The following is a 22,506-nucleotide window of genomic DNA, read 5'->3' on the forward strand; positions in this document are numbered from 1 at the left end:
ATTGCAGGCCACCACGTGGCAGCTCAGGAGGCCACAAAACGTTTGTTATCAACTGGGAAGAGGCAATGGGGGTCGAACCCACGACCTCCCAAAACACAACAAGATTCATTACCATTGCACCACACAAGCAGTTCTTAACCTTATAGTTTGCGCACTGGATTTAAATTATGGTGGGCACAGAGTTCGGAGAACGGGCTATCCACGTGGGCCAGCCCACAAGCTAACCACCCATGTGAATGTAGGCATGACCGTCATCTTAACCACAGCCGTCGACCAACATTATCTAACCGCCAAACGTCTAACTGTTGATGTCTCTGTCACATGTGAATGCCTCCACACGGTTATGTAACCACCGACAATGTGATCTCTTTAAGCACTATTGTTTTATGTTACCACCGTAGGTAAGGGGCCAATGCTGGTGGCTATCCCCAAGGTGCATGGCCTGCCCATATGACCAATCTTTTGGTTTTTAGGCCTTAGCGGTTAAATTAACTGTCTGACATATCCGCCCGGTTTACGACAGATTTGGTGGCCTATTAGCAAAAAATGCGGCGAAGTTGTAGGATGATGCTGGATTTTTTGCAATTTGTAGATAAAATAGTGGAGAAACTAAGAGAGGTCGTAACTTCTCTAGTTTTCAACCAAATTGGGTGCAAAAAGAGGCTAGGTAGCCATTTTTGGACATTCTGGTCTCATTGGAGCAGATCTTAGAATCAAATCACTTCTAGATATGCTTTTTGCAAATTGAATTCTATGGGTGCCATGGTCACTTAGAGAGTTGAATCAATTTATGGAGGAGTTTGAAGATGGAGATGAAATTGCAGGGTTTTTCTAGCCTCCATGTGCTTTTTACAATAGCTATTACATCAGTGTTGTAGATTTTATTCCTCTTTTCTCTATGTGTTTTGGAGGAGAGAGTTGCTTATGTAATTCAAGTGAATTTTGGTATTGTTGATGCTCTTTGAAGTTGGAGTATGGGGTCTTGGTGCAAGATGCCTCTTTTTGCTAAAAATTTACATGTTTGATTGTGGGTTAACATGTATATGGAGTGATAAATCTTGCAGAAGTTTGTTTCTTTGAAGGAGAAACTAACCATTCCATTGCTCAACAATCTATATACTCTTCTTCTTCTAAACATTGAACATAATGAGAAGGGGTCATGCCATTAGAGCTGATCCAAGGAGATGTAGCCCAGGAGGGGTGAACTCCTTTAATAATGGTTGGTGTATTACTCATTGATGCATGCTTCCATTCAATGTTTTGAATTCATGTTTAAAGTTTTCATGAAATTAACATAATAAAACACACATAAAAAATCATGCTTTTACTTGAGATTTTGGTGTACAAACCTCAAGCACATTTTTATATTCTGATGAGGATCTTTGCATAACAAACTAATATTCCACATTCAGATCAAGTTGGTATCAAAGCACTGGTTTGCTTTGTGCAAGGAGGAAATGAATGTTGTTTGCAAGTGAATGTTTTTTGAAGCTCAAGTGAGGAGAAGGTTTTGGAAGGAAGAGTAAGATTTTTACAATCTCTACCACCAGTTCTACCTCAAGTTACAGTTGAAGCTTCAAGCAAAGCATGTCCCAAGGAGAAGATCTTGCAAGAATGTCAAAGGATGTGAAGGATTTTATAAAGGCTTTCTTAGACATTGAAGAAATGGTGAAATTCCTCTATGAAGAGAGGAATACCAAATTGCAAGGTGAAAGATCTACAGCTCCAAGAGGAGAATGTTCTCTAAGGGAAGAAGTTAATAAGAATGGCTATAAGCCACCATATTCTCCACAATATTCATGTTTTTCTACAACTCTTATGCAAGATGCTAGTGTAGAAAGTCCCTGAGAGAAGGAATATGGACAAGTTTGTACCTTTTGTCCACATGATGTGGAGGATGAGGTTCTATCCGCACCCAAATTTAAGGAGCTGAAAGAAGATAACCAAAGAGTCCAAGAGCACACATCCAGAATCCAAAGAGAGTTTGAAAACATCTTTGTACCTCAATCAAAAGATGAGGCAAATGGTAAGCATTCACATGCTTCTTCTTTACATGAAAGTGTTGATGTAAATTCATTTACAGCCTTTAAAAAACACAGTAAAGGTATTGGATCCAAGATCTTGACCAAGATGGGTTACAAGGAAGGATGCCTTTGAGTGAATCATCAAGGCATTAAAAATCCAATTGAGGCAAAGGAAAGGCATAGAAATGAAGGCTTAGGCTATGTTGCAAAAGAAGAATGGTCTTCTAGTGAAAAATCTATTGATTTGTGGTAGCATCGGATGTGCTCTAGCCATGAAAATTGGTGTAGAGGCTAAGGCACATAAAATATCCAAGACCCAGAAATGGTTTGGGGAAATTCCACCCGATTGAAGAGATATTAAAATAATTAATATTTTTAATGGGGTTCCTAAGTCTAAACTTAGGAAAATTAAAATATTAATGGGTATTAATATAAAATTGGGTGAGAATGTTCTAAATGACACGGATCAAGCCAAATCTAATATTAGCTGTTGATTAGAGACTTAATCTTGGTCATTGAAGACTCAACGAGAAAATTATAAGAGGAGGCGTAAGGGTCAGTTGGAGATACAACAAGATTAATCAGTTAGTTTGATTTTCTAGAGCGGGGCTTTCTGAGAAAATTTGAGCAAGTGATCTGTTATAGTGGGGGGCAGTGAGTATATAGTAGAGAGGCAGGGATAGTGCCTGATGGTCAGCACAGTGTTTGAAGAGGCTGAAGCAGAGGCAACTAGAGCTACGCAGAAGTAGCAGAAGCTACTTAGAGGTAGCTAGAGACTGCGCAAAGGCTTTGGGGCCTACGTGAGTGAACCAGGAGGCCAGAGAGCTGACACAGAGGCCTAGAATGGTGACACAAAGGGTTAGATGACTGATGCAGATGCTTCGGGGGATGATCTGAAGCTAGCAGGGCTGACGCAAAGCCAAGAGGTAGCGCCAAAAGGATTTTCATGGGGCAGACTAGAGCTGAGAAGCTGAATATCTATCTCCGAGAAGAGGTATTACTATCCTGTTACAATATTTGTTGGGTGAGCCATTTTGGTGCACTAGTTGTACTCAAGAAATATGCATAATAATAAAACCCTTACAACTGTTGCACCGGTTTTCCCGCATTGGGTTTTTCTACAGACAATTGTCCAAAAATAATGGTGTCTCTTCGGTGTTTGTTTCAGTATTTCAGTTGATGATATGTATATGATTTAAGGATGAATTTGTGTTTATTTCAGTATTTATATTTATAAATAACTTGTTAATGGAATAAACAAGTAGGAGAAATAAACCAGATAATGCAGTAGGGGTTTTTAACGTGTCAAACTTAGAAATTTCAACAAACTCATGGTATCATGTTCCTTTTGCCATAAGAGAGGACATGAGGAGGAAAGATGTTGGGATTTGCATCCAGAATTGGTACCCTCTTAGTTCCTCAAGTATAAGAAGGACTTGAACTGCAAAACATCTCCAAAGAGAGATGAAAAAGTTGAAGAAGAAATGAATCCAAGTTCTTCTTGCGATGCAAGTTACTCACGTGAGAAGCGTAAGCTAAAGGAAAACAAAAAGAGTTATAATCATCTGGTTAATTCAAATGTTTTTCACAATGGAAAACAACATGCTAATTGGAATAACATGTTGAGGGATGTGTTTCCATGCACCTTTTTCCTTTCATCTAACCATTGTGTAGATAAGTAATATAAAAGGAAAGAAATCGTCAAGAAGATGTTTATGTCTAATGGAATTGAGACTGAAAAGAGAAAATATCATCAAAGGTTAAATACATGTGAGCCAAGAGAAGCTCAAAAAAAAAAATCATCACTGCAATATCAGTGGACATTGGGTCAAGAAGTGTTGGAAATTGTTTCCACAACTTCATCCTGGCAAGAGAAAGAAAATTATGCAAGCACCAGAAGAGGAAGAGACAAAAGAAAAAGTGGCGCAAGATGCGACCATCCCTAAAGCAGCTCCAGAAGGAGAAAAAGTTCAAATAGAGGGTTCATTTACCTGGTTGGGTAAGAAATGGGCAGACTATTTGTCCAACTAAAGTTTGTAAATCTTTGTTTTTCACTAGTTGCATATCCCCATAGTTGGGAAATTTGTAAAAGTGATGTTCATAAACAAACCACTTATATGCAACAGTGTTTTCTTTGGCATTGTTATGCTAGTTTGGCTTGTTGATAGTCAATTTGAATGGAAAATTTGGGAGTCAAGTTTATTCCATCTTGTAAAATGCATTTCTATTTGTAGATTAAGAAAGCATTTTAAAATTGTAGTATGAGTAGTTGCAGCACATTGATTATATTACAAATGTGTTAAGCACTCATTTATACAAGTATTCACTATGTCAAACTTGTTTGGTTGATTTGTCAGAGTCTTTTTGGGATCTTATCCTTGATAAGGATTTTTCAGAAAATCGCCACGGGAATTCTTCTTGGGAAGGATGTTGCTTTGGATGGTCATAGCGACATGGACAAGCCATGAAGAACATTGAACTTGAATTCTTTGGCTGGGTTATATTTCAAGTTCAGTTTGAAAAAGAGCCAAGAAAAGTACAAGTCAAGGCACTACAATCATCAATTGGATCAAGTTTGGAAAAATGAAGTAACTGTACCTTCAAATGTTGAACAATTGAAAGTGAATTTTTGGGGTCGAAAAGTTTCTAGTGGGGAAGAGTGATCAAGAGCTAATAATTTTCCAAAAATTGAAAGTTGTTAGAATGGTGTGGAAATGGAATGACCACGTAGATCTCGTTGTCCTGATTCTAACATAACTCATTTCATGAAAATCCAATATCATATACTCAATATATTGTGTTCTCATCATTTTTCTAGACAGGTGAATTTAAAAAACAAATAAAGGATAGCCCAGTTAGTAGTGTGTATTGTTGACATGGCACTCACTGGGAAGATGATGTGGCAGTTGAATTGTTCAAAGTTCCCTCGGTAAATTGGGTGGTTCCAAGTGGCACCTTGTTAGTGGTTCAAGTGGAAAGTTAATAGTGGTCCACGCGTTTTTGTGGTGGCCAACCATGGGATGACATGTGGCCCAACTGAAGGCTGCCACATGGCATCCCGAGTGGCCACCAAAAGTTTGTTATCGACCAAGCAGAGGCAACAAAGATCAAACACGTGACCTCCCAAAACACAACAAGAGTCGTTAACATTACACCACAAAAGCAGTTCTTACCCCTATAGTTTGTGTGATGTATCTAGAATATGGTTGGCGTGAAGTTCAGAGAACGGGCTAGTCACATGGGGCTAGCCCACAGTCTAGCTGCCCATGTGAACAATGGTGTGGTTGCAAGCTTAGCCGCCTCCAGCGACCGTTGTCATCTGACCACTAACATCTAACCGCCGAGGTCTCTGTCACATGTGAACACCTTCGCACAGTTTATGTGACTGCCAACTTCGACTGCCACCACCAACCATCATCACCTGACCACGAGCTCCTGACCACAAGGTGTGATAAGCCCCAAAAATGGACAATTATTAGGGCTCATTCAACCTCCTAATTTGACTTAATCCACCATTCTCATTGGTTTATTGCATGTTTTTGATTATTTTTATGCTAATAGAGTGAACTTGGTTAGTCATTATGCCAACAAGTCTAATGGGTGCTTTGTGTAGCCTTTTTGGTCAATTTGGAGACAAAATTGAAGGTCTTAATGAGCACTTGGCAGCCAAATTCGTGGGAAGACAAGCTAGAGGATTTGTAGGAAGGTGTCCCCTTCATTTATGGGCCCTTGCCTCGAATTCTCCACCATTAGCTCGAAGTTCAAGGGCCACTGAATCAATCAACACAAGGGCAGCCAAGCAAGTCAAGTAGGACTGTTGTTAACTCCAAGTTTTGGGCAGCCGAGTCCCTAAATTTTAGGAGGACTGTTGGGTCCTAAAATTGTATAAATAAGAAGGCTTAGGGCCTCATTTGGTTAGCCAGTGTAGCCAGTGGATGTTAGCTAGTTAGCCAGTAGATAGTAGCTAGTAGTTAGTCATTTCGTAGCCTTGTTGTGGTCATTTTGTAATTCGATTTGTAGGCAATAGATTAGCTTTGCTTTCAGCTCATTCTCAAGCTCTCCTTGTGGAAAGTTTTGATGTAACTCTTCATTCTTGATTAATAAAGATGAATCCAGCTTTGCACCAGCTCTAAATCCCTCTTGGGAGGCTGTAGCTCTTGGGGTTGGGCCCATCTCAAGCGCCCAGTACCTCCCTTGTTTATCTTTATGTGTGTTCGCTGCATTCTTAAAATAAAATCTGCTCTTTAGATTTAATTCGTGCTTTGTTACTTAGGTTGCTTCTGATGGTTGAAGTAGCTTTTTATGTTTAGGATGGATTGGTAGGAGTTAGTCATGCGTTTATATCTCTTTGATAATGTTTTGTTCACATGCTGTACGTGATTCTTGTCATGAATAAGGTTGCTGTTCACTGATTTCATTAAACTGTTAGATAAATCATCTGATATTTTGCTTGTATGCAAGACGTAGTTGGTTTGATCAGGTAAACACTATGCAAGGCACCTTCATCACCTCCTCGTTCATCTGAGCCTCGTCCAGATCAGCTCCTCCATCACCAAGTCTGTTTCCTCATCTCCCATCTGCTCTTTTGCCAAGTAACCCTACCTTCTTGCTTTTCCATTGCCTAAACCTTCTTTGATGCAAGCTAGACTTCCACACCCTCTCATCACCTCATCCCTCAGTCATTGGGTCATTCCAGGCCCCTACCCTACCTCCCTACCCATTCATGCATTCTCTCCCACTCACCTATCATCCAAAATCCCATTTCGAAACATCCTGTAGAAGAATTACAGAACATCCTGTAGAAACCCCTGCAGACTTCCTGTAGAAGTTCATAAACACGGTTGCGTGGCATCCATACTTTGTGAGAATCTCTGGAAGGGTGTTAGGGACCCCTTAGACCCTCTATGAACCTTCCCAACCTTTCCCAAGCATTTCTCCTCCTTGATCCACCTCTGCATAGTCAAAAATCGTTAGAAGCACATGCATGATAATTCCAACAACTTAAACAAAAATACAAAAAGATGTTTTCTTCAGATAGAGGTAGTCTAGACACATGTATTTTACCTTCATAGAAGTAATGGCATCTCTTTTAGTAGTTTTCATGCTCTCCTTTGCGTCAGTGGGACTAGCTGGTAGAATTAGGGTTTGCTAGGGTTTGGGTTTCTTTTTGGCTTTCAGTTTCTTTTTGCAATTAGATTAGCTTCCTTTGAGTTAGCTTTCATCCATCAATTAAAAAGCTTCTTCTAAGAGCTCATAGAAGTTGGCTTAAGCTCCTAGTGGACTTGTGCTAGCTGACCAAGTGACAGTTGCGGCAAGAGCTAGTACTTGTGCATACAGCACCGTCGCTTCCAAGTTTGTTACGAACTACCGGGTTGATAAAATTAAAGAAGGGAGTTCCAGGAGTTGTAGCATTATTGCTACAATACTGGAGCCCACCATCTTTTTGGCGCCGTTGCCGGGGAAGCGGCAGAGTATTGGTGATTGTTGCTATTCTTCTATTTTCTACTACAACCTTCTGCTAAGTAGTTTATTTCATTTCCATTATGCAATTTCATTTATGCAAAAGTAGATTAGCATTTCTTGCTTTCATAGATTAGCATTTCAATTCCGCAATTTCATTTCTGCAAGCGTAGATTAGCATTTCAATTCCGCAATTTCATTTCTGCAAGCATAGATTAGCATTTCAATTTCGCAAGCGTAGCCTAGCATTTCATTCTTGAAATTTCATTTGAGCAAAATAGATTAGTCCTTTCCTGCTTTCATTTCAATTCCGCATTTTCATTTCAGCAAGATAGTTAGTTGTAGTTCAATCTATTTTAGTTTTGCAGGTACCAGAAAAAAAAAAAAAAACAAAAGCAATCAAAAGTCTTTCCATTTCATGCCTTGTAGGAGTAGAGATGAGTTAGAAAAATGATTGCACAACACCCCCACTGCTTCACACAGCCAACCTTCTCTCTTCTTCGATGGCTGTGAGAGAAGAACCCCTAAGTGGCCAAAAAGACATACTTAAAGAACCTCTAGGGGAGAAGAAGAAGAAACCATTCCTCTGGAGCAAATGGCTACAAGCAGAAATGTTGGGAGCAGTCCCTTGTCCAAAGATGAATTTGAAGATCAGATAGAAGGTTTCAAGAGTGATATGAGGCAGTTTCTTGCGATGCAATTGGATACCCTGTGGATCCAAAAGAAGCAAGAGGAAGCCAAGAGGGCTTTGGTCATCTTTTGTCCCAGGTGCTCTAGAAAGCATCCTTGGAACGAATGTCCAATGCACTCCCCAGAAGTGCGTTTCATCTGTGAAGAATACCATCCTATAGATCAGTGCCCTTCCTTACCCGGAATTAAAGTTGCATATCAGAGAGTTAAAGGAGCCACTGAACCACTCTATTACTAGCAGGAACTGCAAGGGACACCTGAGATCTATTATGACCCCTATCAAGCCACTTTCATGCCTTCTTGGGGCCCCCTGCTCATCCTTCCTGGTTCACACCTCCTCCTTGTTCCTTCACAGATCCATATTATGCCCAACCAACTGCTCATTCGTTTCACTCTTATGCTCAGCCACAGCCTCAGTGGAATGCCCCTTATCAGGGGTGGAGGCCCCAGTACAACTCTCATCCCGCTCATTTTCCTCCACCACCTGCTCATCCACAACCATCGCCTCCTCCTCCAACAAGGCAACCCCAAATGCCTACCCAACCACAATGCCATCCATCTCCATCTCGATTTCACACCTCCACTAACCTACCCGTACCATTTCCAAAGCCACACAATGGAGCAGCTCAACCCCATTGCAAATCTGAGGCACAACATATCCAAACAACTCCTCTTGAGCCCAATGATCTTCACCAAAGCTCAGGAAGAGTGTTGCAAAGCAGATATTATATTGACAACATTGAAGGACCAAAAGAAAAAGAAGATTCCAAAGAGGAGATCAAAGAACCATGGGCTGCACTTGATGAAGAGAAGAGATCAGAATCAGAGATCGAGAGAGTTCCCTCATGGTTACCATCAAATCTTCCACGTATTCAAGAGAAAGATCAACAAAAAGAGGAAGATCAGAAGGTCATGATAGAAGGTGACATGAAGAATGATCCAGATCAGCAAAAGAACCAAGGATATCAAAGCTATATTGAGATATGGTTTCAGAAGGTCACTAAGTTGCAGCAGTACTTTCTTCCTCAGCTTTGTTTGATCCCTTCAACGCCAGATCATTTGGTCTCTGAGATCTGGATACTTGTCCAAGCATGCATTTCGAGCCTTCACATCATTTTTTCTCTAATCTCGATGTGCACATGGCTCCATTGGAAGTATTCTTATACTTGAAAATGATTTTGTTTTTCAAGTAGGGTAGGGTAGAAAAAAAAAAAAAAAAAAAGAGAAAAAATGAAAATAAGAGAAAAATAAAAATCTAAGGTGAAAACCTCCTTGGAGGCGCCTTAGATTGGATCATTGATTGAAAACCTCCATGAGAATGGGTTGGAAAAAAGAGAAAATAAAAATGGAATAAGATCCCTGGGTGAAAACCTTCCTTGGAGGCGCCCAGGGCAGGCAATTAGGGTGAAAACCTCCATGAGGCGCCCTAGTTGTTTAAAAAAAAAAAAAAGAGAAAAAGAAAAGAAAAATAAAACTAATCTCCATTGGCTAATTGCAGGTTGCAAGAAGGACGTTTCAAGACAGGAGGAGCACTCAAATCAAGGTCAAAGGAATTTTCTTGTGCCTTCTACAGGAAGCTCTGTATTTCTACAGGAAACATCCTGTAGAACCTTTGGACGAACCAAATTCAAGTTTAAAATGGAATCTGATGGTGGGAATCTGTTGATTAGGCCTACAAGCACTTGTGTGTCCACCCCTTGCCTTTCTCCATCATTTTTTCCGCCTCATTGTGCTTCTCATTGTGCTTCTACAGGAACTTCCTGTAGAAATTGTGGGAAACTAGACATGGATTTCAAAAAGTGGTTTGGTGAACATGGTAGCTTCCTCGAGGGTTCAGAAGTCCTCATGCAATCTTCCAACTCCTCCTCCATCATCTCCATCCCTGCATCACAGCCCAAGCTCAGTTTTTCCTTCCATGCAACCACTTGCAAAAAGCCTTGAAGCAAAAAGACATAGAACAAAATTTGTTTTTGCCATAACTTGAGAACCATGCATCCATTTGACAAACCGTTTTATGGGGAATTGTACAAGGTTGATGGAAACATTCCTGAGCAGTTCCATGCAATTCCGGTGCACGGTTTCCAAGAAATCAGCCTCCATCACCATCAACCATTTTTGCATTTTCTCCATATCCGTGCATCCGTTTCAAAACCTGTTTCATGGGGATATGCATGTGAGTGATGGTAACCAACCCAAGCAGTTTAAGCCGATTCCGATGCACGGTTTCCGAGAAATCGAGCTTTAAAATCTTCAGCCATTTTCCATTTTTCTCGAAATCCGTGCATCCATTGATCACGATTTTTCAATGGGAGATGCATAATGATGATAGGAACATGTTCACCGAGTTTCAGATCAATCTGGTTTACCGTTTGAGAGCAATGGCGAAAACAAGTTCTAGTTTTGTGACCATGCAGCAGCAGCAGCTTGAAGGTGCAGATCTGAACGTGGAAACAATTGCATGCAGCTCAGATCCGGCCAGAGGACACCCGCAAAAGGAAAAGCAATCAAAGATCATCAACCAAACCCTCATGCAATCAAAGGATCCAAGCATGCAGCAGCAGAATCAGAGCATGCAGCAGCAAAAAGCTTCACAAGCAGCCGTTTGACTTCAGGTACGTGACTAAACCTTGTTCATCTATTGCATGAATCTAGTCTAAGCATTGCATGAACGAATGGAATGGTGAAATTAAGCCATGAATGTAGCAAGACACCCAGTTCTCTAGCACTCACGAGAAAGTCACGCAGCATGCATGGGTCAGTCATGCACGTGAAATTTAAAAAACACGGATAGTGTGGGTAGTCTAAACTCTAGTGCAACTGATGGATGAGATTACAGGCAGAGAACACACAGTTAACCACTGCAGTTCATGATAGCACAACAGTTGCATGGGACAGCACACGTCTTTGCCACCTCACTCCAAAACAATCATGCAGAAATTAATGAGCGCTCAACTGAAATTCATAAACTGTTAGTCAACTTGCACTTGCATCATGTTAAAGTGAAGTATACATCCTTTGCTTCCACAATCAGCTTAACCTATCATCCTTCGCTGATTTTTTTTGGCCTGTTCAAAATTCTTCCGCATACCAAGATCGTGCAGAGGCGCAGAGACATCCTATGGCATCCGGCTAGCTGTCTACAGGAAGACGTTTTACAGGAAAATACAGCAGAGTCTTCCAGAGCAGAGAAGCCTGAGTTTTTCTTCCTCAAGTTTGGAGCTTGAAGAAAGGTGAAAATAGCTGAGGTGGATCATGCTATTGATTTTATTGTTCGTTCACTTGCACGTGATATTGCAGAGGGTATGAAAGCCGTGGAATTGCTTTTAGAGCTTTCAAAGGATATGGCTGTGTGTGAACAGATTGGCAAGGTACATGGTTGTATCCTCCTCCTTTTAACAATGTCAAATAGTGACAATCCTAAAGCTGCTAAGGATGCAAACGAAGTTCTGGAGAATCTCCCATACAGTGAGCATAATGTAGTGCAAATGGCACAGGCGAACTATTTCAAGCCTTTGATACAGAACCTGAGAGAAGGGTCTGACACAATGAAAATTGTTATGGCAAGTAAGTTGTCAGAGATAGGTTTAACAGATCAAAACAACGCTGCACTGCTCAAAGAGGGAGTTGTATTTCCACTTCTTGAAATGATTTCAAATGCTAATTTGAAGTCAAAATTAGCAGCCATTGGGGCACTTCAGAATCTTTCAAGTTTACCTGAGAATGCTTTACAAATGATCAAAGATGGGGTGGTCCAACCCATCTTGGACCTTCTATGCACACCACTGTCAACTGTATTGGCTTTGAGAGAAAAAGCTGCTAATACCTATGCAAACCTTGCTATGTCTACAACATTGCCCCAAAGAACAAATGACACAACAACTGCATTATTGGAATCTGATGAGATCATATACCAGCTATTATCTTTAATAAATTTGACACCACCTTCAATACATGGAAGCATTGTTCGAGCATTCCATGCCATTTGTTGTGTACCAGCGGCTGTTGAGGCAAGGACAAATTTAAGAGAGGGAGGAGCAATTCAAGTATTGCTTCCCTTTTTGTGAAGCTACATACTCTGAAATGCGAGCTTATGCTGTGAAACTGTTGTTTATCTTGTCTCAAGATGGAGATAAAAGAAAATTAGCAGAACATCTTGGAGAAAAATATATGAAATGTTTAGCAAAACTTATTTCAACATCTTCAAATGACGAAGAGAAAGCTGCCACAGTCGGAAAGTATTTTCATGTTAGGAACAGAAATTTGAATTAAAGTTAACTAATGGAAAAACATTGATTTTGCATGAAGTGAATCTACCATGAAACAAACTAGAAAGTTCTGGTGTTGTTCTGGTTAGATTTGTTTATTTCAATACTTTCCAAGGGGTTCACAAGGTCTTTTGCAATAGCCAGATTATTCCATGTGAAAGAATTCTTAAAAGTGTGATTCGGTATGAAGTTTTGCTCTACTCCTGGTTATACAGCATCTTGAAACAAAACTTGGGAATTCTCATTTTTGGCCTGTTTTGAAGCAATTTCAGATTGAAGGGAAATGTTGATTCATAGCAGTGATATGTGAGCAAGTCATATTTTCTCTACCCTTGATCTATCTTATGTTCTGTTCTGCTTCTGTTATCAATTCTTAGCAGAGTTCAAATCCAAGATTAAGAATGCCATTTGATTCAGTTAAAGGCCTGGAAACACTTTTTCCCATCCAGCTTTGGCATGCAATATCTATTCTCGGGCAGTTCATTGTACTTGTGTGCTTTTATAATACATTAGACTTGCCATTTGTGTTGGATTCGTCAGCTTTCAGGCAGCAGCACAGTTCAAGGAGAAGGCACCCCCAGCCAAGCAAGCAAAGTCAGAGAAAATTGGTTCTACAGGAAGTTAGCAGACTGTTTCTACAGGAAGACAGAGGACTGTTTCTACAGGAAGCCAGCGAACTGTTTCTACAGGAAGTTTGAAAAGAGGGAAGCCAAAGGAGAAATCGGCCGAGATTTTAGCCAAGGAGGCCACCAGGGCCATCAAAGATGAGGAGAGAGATTGGTTTCTCAGAGGATGAGCAACACTTTCAGTAGGGAGGTGATGATGAGCCCCAAAAATGGACAATTATTTGGGCTCATTCAACCTCCTAATTTGATTTAATCCACCATTCTCATTGGTTTATTGCATGTTTTTGATTATTTTTATGCTAATAGAGTGAATTTGGTTAGTCATTATGCCAACAAGTCTAATGGGTGCTTTGTGTAGCATTTTTGGTCAATTTGGAGACAAAATTGAAGGTCTTAATGAGCACTTGGCAGCCAAATTCGTGGGAAGACAAGCTAGAGGATTTGTAGGAAGGTGTCCCCTTCATTTATGGGCCCTTGCCTCGAATTCTCCACCATTAGCTCGGAGTTCAAGGGCCACCGAATCAATCAACACAAGGGCAGCCAAGCAAGTCAAGTAGGACTGTTGTTAACTCCAAGTTTTGGGCAGCCGAGTCCCTAAATTTTAGGAGGACTGTTGGGTCCTAAAATTGTATAAATAAGAAGGCTTAGGGCCTCATTTTGGTTAGCCAGTGTAGCCAGTGGATGTTAGCTAGTTAGCCAGTAGATAGTAGCTAGTAGTTAGTCATTTCGTAGCCTTGTTGTGGTCATTTTGTAATTCGATTTGTAGGCAATAGATTAGCTTTGCTTTCAGCTCATTCTCAAGCTCTCCTTGTGGAAAGTTTTGATGTAACTCTTCATTCTTGATTAATAAAGATGAATCCAGCTTTGCACCAGCTCTAAATCCCTCTTGGGAGGCTGTAGCTCTTGGGGTTGGGCCCATCTCAAGCGCCCAGTACCTCCCTTGTTTATCTTTATGTGTGTTCGCTGCATTCTTAAAATAAAATCTGCTCTTTAGATTTAATTCGTGCTTTGTTACTTAGGTTGCTTTTGATGGTTGAAGTAGCTTTTTATGTTTAGGATGGATTGGTAGGAGTTAGTCATGCGTTTATATCTCTTTGATAATGTTTTGTTCACATGCTGTACGTGATTCTTGTCATGAATAAGGTTGTTGTTCACTGATTTCATTAAACTGTTAGATAAATCATGTGATATTTTGCTTGTATGCAAGACGTAGTTGGTTTGATCAGGTAAACACTATGCAAGGCACCTTCATCACCTCCTCGTTCATCTGAGCCTCGTCCAGATCAGCTCCTCCATCACCAAGTCTGTTTCCTCATCTCCCATCTGCTCTTTTGCCAAGTAACCCTACCTTCTTGCTTTTCCATTGCCTAAACCTTCTTTGATGCAAGCTAGACTTCCACACCCTCTCATCACCTCATCCCTCAGTCATTGGGTCATTCCAGGCCCCTACCCTACCTCCCTACCCATTCATGCATTCTCTCCCACTCACCTATCATCCAAAATCCCATTTCGAAACATCCTGTAGAAGAATTACAGAACATCCTGTAGAAACCCCTGCAGACTTCCTGTAGAAGTTCATAAACACGGTTGCATGGGATCCAGACTTTGTGAGACTCTCTGGAAGGGTGTTAGGGACCCCTTAGACCCTCTATGAACCTTCCCAACCTTTCCCAAGCATTTCTCCTCCTTGATCCACCTCTGCACAGTCAAAAATCGTTAGAAGCACATGCATGATAATTCCAACAACTTAAACAAAAATACAAAAAGATGTTTTCTTCAGATAGAGGTAGTCTAGACACATGTATTTTACCTTCATAGAAGTAATGGCATCTCTTTTAGTAGTTTTCATGCTCTCCTTTGCGTCAGTGGGACTAGCTGGTAGAATTAGGGTTTGCTAGGGTTTGCGTTTCTTTTTGGCTTTCAGTTTCTTTTTGCAATTAGATTAGCTTCCTTCGAGTTAGCTTTCATCCATCAATTAAAAAGCTTCTTCTAAGAGCTCATAGAAGTTGGCTTAAGATCCTAGTGGACTTGTGCCAGCTGACCAAGTGACAGCTGCGGCAAGAGCTAGTACTTGTGCATACAGCACCGTCGCTTCCAAGTTTGTTACGAACTACCGGGTTGATAAAATTAAAGAAGGGAGTTCCAGGAGTTGTAGCATTATTGCTACAATACTGGAGCCCACCATCTTTTTGGCGCCGTTGCCGGGGAAGCGGCAGAGTATTGGTGATTGTTGCTATTCTTCTATTTTCTACTACAACCTTCTGCTAAGTAGTTTATTTCATTTCCATTATGCAATTTCATTTATGCAAAAGTAGATTAGCATTTCTTTCTTTCATAGATTAGCATTTCAATTCCGCAATTTCATTTCTGCAAGCGTAGATTAGCATTTCAATTCCGCAATTTCATTTCTGCAAGCGTAGATTAGCATTTCAATTTCGCAAGCGTAGCCTAGCATTTCATTCTTGCAATTTCATTTGAGCAAAATAGATTAGTCCTTTCCTGCTTTCATTTCGATTCCGCATTTTCATTTCAGCAAGATAGTTAGTTGTAGTTCAATCTATTTTAGTTTTGCAGGTACCAGAAAAAAAAAACAAAAGCAATCAAAAGTCTTTCCATTTCATGCCTTGTAGGAGTAGAGATGAGTTAGAAAAATGATTGCACAACACCCCCACTGCTTCACACAGCCAACCTTCTCTCTTCTTCGATGGCTGTGAGAGAAGAACCCCTAAGTGGCCAAAAAGACATACTTAAAGAACCTCTAGGGGAGAAGAAGAAGAAACCATTCCTCTGGAGCAAATGGCTACAAGCAGAAATGTTGGGAGCAGTCCCTTGTCCAAAGATGAATTTGAAGATCAGATAGAAGGTTTCAAGAGTGATATGAGGCAGTTTCTTGCCATGCAATTGGATACCCTGTGGATCTGAAAGAAGCAAGAGGAAGCCAAGAGGGCTTTGGTCATCTTTTGTCCCAGGTGCTCTAGAAAGCATCCTTGGAACGAATGTCCAATGCACTCCCCAGAAGTGTGTTTCATCTGTGAAGAATACCATCCTATAGATCAGTGCCCTTCCTTACCCGGAATTAAAGTTGCATATCAGAGAGTTAAAGGAGCCACTGAACCACTCTATTACTAGCAGGAACTGCAAGGGACACCTGAGATCTATTATGACCCCTATCAAGCCACTTTCATGCCTTCTTGGGGCCCCCCTGCTCATCCTTCCTGGTTCACACCTCCTCCTTGTTCCTTCACAGATCCATATTATGCCCAACCAACTGCTCATTCGTTTCACTCTTATGCTCAGCCACAACCTCAGTGGAATGCCCCTTATCAGGGGTGGAGGCCCCAGTACAACTCTCATCCCGCTCATTTTCCTCCACCACCTGCTCATCCACAACCATCGCCTCCTCCTCCACCAAGGCAACCCCAAATGCCTACCCAACCACAATGCCATCCATCTCCATTTCAATTTCACACCTCCACTAACCTACCCGTACCATTTCCAAAGCCACACAATGGAGCAGCTCAACCCCATTGCAAATTTGAGGCACAACATATCCAAACAACTCCTCTTGAGCCCAATGATCTTCACCAAAGCTCAGGAAGAGTGTTGCAAAGCAGAGATTATATTGACAACATTGAAGGACCAAAAGCAAAAGAAGATTCCAAAGAGGAGATCAAAGAACCATGGGCTGCACTTGATGAAGAGAAGAGATCAGAATCAGAGATCGAGAGAGTTCCCTCATGGTTACCATCAAATCTTCCATGTATTCAAGAGAAAGATCAACAAAAAGAGGAAGATCAGAAGGTCATGATAGAAGGTGACATGAAGAATGATCCAGATCAGCAAAAGAACCAAGGATATCAAAGCTATATTGAGATATGGTTTCAGAAGGTCACTAAGTTGCAGCAGTACTTTCTTCCTCAGCTTTGTTTGATCCCTTCAACGCCAGATCATTTGGTCTCTGAGATCTGGATACTTGTCCAAGCATGCATTTCGAGCCTTCACATCATTTTTTCTCTAATCTCGATGTGCACATGGCTCCATTGGAAGTATTCTTATACTTGAAAATGATTTTGTATTTCAAGTAGGGTAGGGTAAGAAAAAAAAAAAAGAAAAAAAGAGAAAAAATGAAAATAAGAGAAAAATAAAAATCTAAGGTGAAAACCTCCTTGGAGGCGCCTTAGATTGGCTCATTGATTGAAAACCTCCATGAGGCGGTCAATGGGTTGGAAAAAGGAGAAAATAAAAATGGAATAAGATCCCTGGGTGAAAACCTTCCTTGGAGGCGCCCAGGGAAGGCAATTAGGGTGAAAACCTCCATGAGGCGCCCTAGTTGTTTTTCAAAAAAAAAAGAGAAAAAGAAAAGAAAAATAAAACTAATCTCCATTGGCTAATTGTAGGTTGCAAGAAGGACGTTTCATGACAGGAGGAGCACTCAAATCAAGGTGAAAGGAATTTTCTTGTGCCTTCTACAGGAAGCTCTGTATTTCTACAGGAAACATCTTGTAGAACCTTTGGACGAACCAAATTCAAGTTTAAAATGGAATTTGATGGTGGGAATCTGTTGATTAGGCCTACAAGCACTTGTGTGTCCATCCCTTGCCTTTCTCCATCATTTTTTCCACCTCATTGTGCTTCTCATTGTGCTTCTACAGGAACTTCCTGTAGAAATTGTGGGAAACTAGACATGGATTTCAAAAAGTGGTTTGGCGAACATGGTAGCTTCCTCGAGGGTTCAGAAGTCCTCATGCAATCTTCCAACTCCTCCTCCATCATCTCCATACCTGCATCACAGCCCAAGCTCAGTTTTTCCTTCCATGCAACCACTTGCAAAAAGGCTTGAAGCAAAAAGACATAGAACAAAATTTGTTTGTGCCATAACTTGAGAACCATGCATCCATTTGAAAAACCGTTTTATGGGGAATTGTACAAGGTTGATGGCAACACTCCTGAGCAATTCCATGCAATTCCAGTGCACGATTTCCAAGAAATCAGCCTCCATCACCATCAGCCATTTTTGCATTTTCTCCATATCCGTGCATCCATTTCAAAACTTGTTTCATGGGGATATGCATGTGGCTGTTGGTAACCTACCCAAGCAGTTTCAGCCGATTCCGATGCACGGTTTTCGAGAAATCGAGCTCTAAAATCTTCATCCATTTTCCATTTTTCTCGAAATCCGTGCATCCATTGATCACGATTTTTCAATGGGAGATGCATAATGATGATAGGAACATGCTCACCAAGTTTCAGATCAATCCGGTTTACCGTTTGAGAGCAATGGCGAAAACAAGTTCTGGTTTTGTGACCATGCAGCAGCAGCAGCTTGAAGGTGCAGATCTGAACGTGGAAACAATTGCATGCAGCTCAGATCTGGCCAGAGGACACCCGCAAAAGGAAAAGCAATCAAAAATCATCAGCCAAGCCCTCATGCAATCAAAGGATCCAAGCATGCAGCAGCAAAAAGCTTCACAAGCAGCCGTTTGACTTCAGGTACGTGACTAAACCTTGTTCATCTATTGCATGAATCTAGTCTAAGCATTGCATGAACGAATGGAATGGTGAAATTAAGCCATGAATGTAGCAAGACACCCAGTTCTCTAGCACTCACGAGAAAGTCACGCAGCATGCATGGGTCAGTCATGCACGTGAAATCTAAAAAACACGGATAGTGTGGGTAGTCTAAACTCCAGTGCAACTGATGGATGAGATTACAGGCAGAGAACACACAGTTAACCACTGTAGTTCATGATAGCACAACAGTTGCATGGGCCAGCACACGTCTTTGCCACCTCACTCCAAAACAATCATGCAGAAATTAATGAGCGCTCAGCTGAAATTCATAAACTGTTAGTCAACTTGCACTTGCATCATGTTAAAGTGAAGTATACATCCTCTGCTTCCACAATCATCTTAACCTATCATCCTTCGCTGATTTTTTTTGGCCTGTTCAAAATTCTTCCGCATACCAAGATCGTGCAGAGGCGCAGAGACATCCTATGGCATCCGGCTAGCTGTCTACAGGAAGACGTTTTACAGGAAAATACAGCAGAGTCTTCCAGAGCAGAGAAGCCTGAGTTTTTCTTCCTCGAGTTTGGAGCTTGAAGAAAGGTGAAAATAGCTGAGGTGGATCATGCTATTGATTTTATTGTTCGTTCACTTGCACGTGATATTGCAGAGGGTATGAAAGCCGTGGAATTTCTTTTAGAGCTTTCAAAGGATATGGCTGTGTGTGAACAGATTGGCAAGGTACAAGGTTGTATCCTCCTCCTTGTAACAATGTCAAATAGTGACAATCCTAAAGCTGCTAAGGATGCAAACGAAGTTCTGGAGAATCTCCCATATAGTGAGCATAATGTAGTGCAAATGGCACAGGCGAACTATTTCAAGCCTTTGATACAGAACCTGAGAGAAGGGTCTGACACAATGAAAATTGTTATGGCAAGTAAGTTGTCAGAGATAGGTTTAACAGATCAAAACAACGCTGCATTGCTCAAAGAGGGAGTTGTATTTCCACTTCTTGAAATGATTTCAAATGCTAATTTGAAGTCAAAATTAGCAGCCATTGGGGCACTTCAGAATCTTTCAAGTTTACCTGAGAATGCTTTACAAATGATCAAAGATGGGGTGGTCTGACCCATCTTGGACCTTCTATGCACACCACTGTCAACTGTATTGGCTTTGAGAGAAAAAGCTGCTAATACCTATGCAAACCATGCTATGTCTACAGCATTGCCCCAAAGAACAAATGACACAACAACTGCATTATTGGAATCTGATGAGATCATATACCAGCTATTATCTTTAATAAATTTGACACCACCTTCAATACATGGAAGCATTGTTCGAGCATTCCATGCCATTTGTTGTGTACCAGCGGCTGTTGAGGCAAGGACAAATTTAAGAGAGGGAGGAGCAATTCAAGTATTGCTTCCCTTTTTTTGAAGCTACATACTCTGAAATGCGAGATTATGCTATGAAACTGTTGTTTATCTTGTCTCAAGATGGAGATAAAAGAAAATTAGCAGAACATCTTGGAGAAAAATATATGAAATATTTAGCAAAACTTATTTCAACATCTTCCAATGAAGAAGAGAAAGCTGCCACAGTCGGAAAGTATTGTCATGTTAGGAACAAAAATTTGAATTAAAGTTAACTAATGGAAAAACAATGATTTTGCATGAAGTGAATCTACCATGAAACAAACTGGAAAGTTTTGGTGTTGTTCTGGTTAGATTTGTTTATTTCAATACTTTCCAAGGGGTTCACAAGGTCTTTTGCAATAGCCAGATTATTCCATGTGAAAGAATTCTTAAAAGTGTGATTCGGTATGAAGTTTTGGTCTACTCCTGGTTATACAGCAGCTTGAAACAAAACTTGGGAATTCTCATTTTTGGCCTGTTTTGAAGCAATTTCAGATTGAAGGGAAATGCTGATTCATAGCAGTGATATGTGAGCAAGTCATATTTTCTCTACCCTTGATCTATCTTATGTTCTGTTCTGCTTCTGTTATCAATTCTTAGCAGAGTTCAAATCCAAGATTAAGAATGCCATTTGATTCAGTTAAAGGCCTGGAAACACTTTTTCCCATCCAGCTTTGGCATGCAATATCTATTCTCGGGCAGTTCATTGTACTTGTGTGCTTTTATAATACATTAGACTTGCCATTTGTGTTGGATTCATCAGCTTTCAGGCAGCAGCACAGTTCAAGGAGAAGGCACCCCCAGCCAAGCAAGCAAAGTCAGAGAAAATTGGTTCTACAGGAAGTTAGCAGACTGTTTCTACAGGAAGACAGAGGATTGTTTCTACAGGAAGCCAGCGAACTGTTTCTACAGGAAGTTTGAAAAGAGGGAAGCCAAAGGAGAAATCGGCCGATATTTTAGCCAAGGAGGCCACCAGGGCCATCAAAGATGAGGAGAGAGATTGGTTTCTCAGAGGATGAGCAACACTTTCAATAGGGGGGTGATGATGAGCCCCAAAAATGGACAATTATTTGGGCTCATTCAACCTCCTAATTTGACTTAATCCACCATTCTCATTGGTTTATTGCATGTTTTTGATTATTTTTATGCTAATAGAGTGAATTTGGTTAGTCATTATGCCAACAAGTCTAATGGGTGCTTTGTGTAGCCTTTTTGGTCAATTTGGAGACAAAATTGAAGGTCTTAATGAGCACTTGGCAGCCAAATTCGTGGGAAGACAAGCTAGAGGATTTGTAGGAAGGTGTCCCCTTCATTTATGGGCCCTTGCCTCGAATTCTCCACCATTAGCTCGGAGTTCAAGGGCCACCGAATCAATCAACACAAGGGTAGCCAAGCAAGTCAAGTAGGACTGTTGTTAACTCCAAGTTTTGGGCAGCCGAGTCCCTAAATTTTAGGAGGACTGTTGCGTCCTAAAATTGTATAAATAAGAAGGCTTAGGGCCTCATTTTGGTTAGCCAGTGTAGCCAGTGGATGTTAGCTAGTTAGCCAGTAGATAGTAGCTAGTAGTTAGTCATTTCGTAGCCTTGTTGTGGTCATTTTGTAATTCGATTTGTAGGCAATAGATTAGCTTTGCTTTCAGCTCATTCTCAAGCTCTCCTTGTGGAAAGTTTCGATGTAACTCTTCATTCTTGATTAATAAAGATGAATCCAGCTTTGCACCAGCTCTAAATCCCTCTTGGGAGGCTGTAGCTCTTGGGGTTGGGCCCATCTCAAGCGCCCAGTACCTCCCTTGTTTATCTTTATGTGTGTTCGCTGCATTCTTAAAATAAAATCTGCTCTTTAGATTTAATTCGTGCTTTGTTACTTAGGTTGCTTTTGATGGTTGAAGTAGCTTTTTATGTTTAGGATGGATTGGTAGGAGTTAGTCATGCGTTTATATCTCTTTGATAATGTTTTGTTCACATGCTGTACGTGATTCTTGTCATGAATAAGGTTGTTGTTCACTGATTTCATTAAACTGTTAGATAAATCATCTGATATTTTGCTTGTATGCAAGACATAGTTGGTTTGATCAGGTAAACACTCTGCAAGGCACCTTCATCACCTCCTCGTTCATCTGAGCCTCGTCTAGATTAGCTCCTCCATCACCAAGTCTGTTTCCTCATCTCCCATCTGCTCTTTTGCCAAGTAACCCTACCTTCTTGCTTTTCCATTGCCTAAACCTTCTTTGATGCAAGATAGACTTCCACACCCTCTCATCACCTCATCCCTCAGTCATTGGGTCATTCCAGGCCCCTACCCTACCTCCCTACCCATTCATGCATTCTCTCCCACTCACCTATCATCCAAAATCCCATTTCGAAACATCCTGTAGAAGAATTACAGAACATCCTGTAGAAACCCCTGCAGACTTCCTGTAGAAGTTCATAAACACGGTTGCATGGCATCCAGACTTTGTGAGACTCTCTGGAAGGGTGTTAGGGACCCCTTAGACCCTCTATGAACCTTCCCAACATTTCCC

At 40.9% G+C, this 22,506-nt stretch overlaps 2 protein-coding genes across 2 annotated transcripts; both read left to right on the plus strand.

The window, feature by feature from the left end:
* Nucleotides 1–11,476: 11,476 nt before the first annotated feature.
* On the plus strand, nt 11,477–12,238 carry LOC149213097 (uncharacterized). The gene has a single exon (XM_089388921.1). The coding sequence runs from the start codon at nt 11,477–11,479 to the stop codon at nt 12,236–12,238; it is 762 nt and encodes a 253-aa protein (XP_089245047.1).
* A 7,007-nt stretch (nt 12,239–19,245) lies between these two features.
* On the plus strand, nt 19,246–19,698 carry LOC149213098 (U-box domain-containing protein 43-like). Its single transcript, XM_089388922.1, has one exon. It carries the CDS (start codon nt 19,246–19,248, stop codon nt 19,696–19,698), a length of 453 nt encoding a protein of 150 aa, XP_089245048.1.
* The last annotated feature ends 2,808 nt before the right edge of the window (nt 19,699–22,506 follow it).

The sequence above is a fragment of the Pinus tabuliformis genome, chromosome 1_1, assembly GCF_031772625.1.
Source record: "Pinus tabuliformis cultivar Carrire ecotype Pingquan chromosome 1_1, CPIR1, whole genome shotgun sequence".
In the NCBI taxonomy this organism is placed as follows: Eukaryota; Viridiplantae; Streptophyta; class Pinopsida; order Pinales; family Pinaceae; genus Pinus; species Pinus tabuliformis.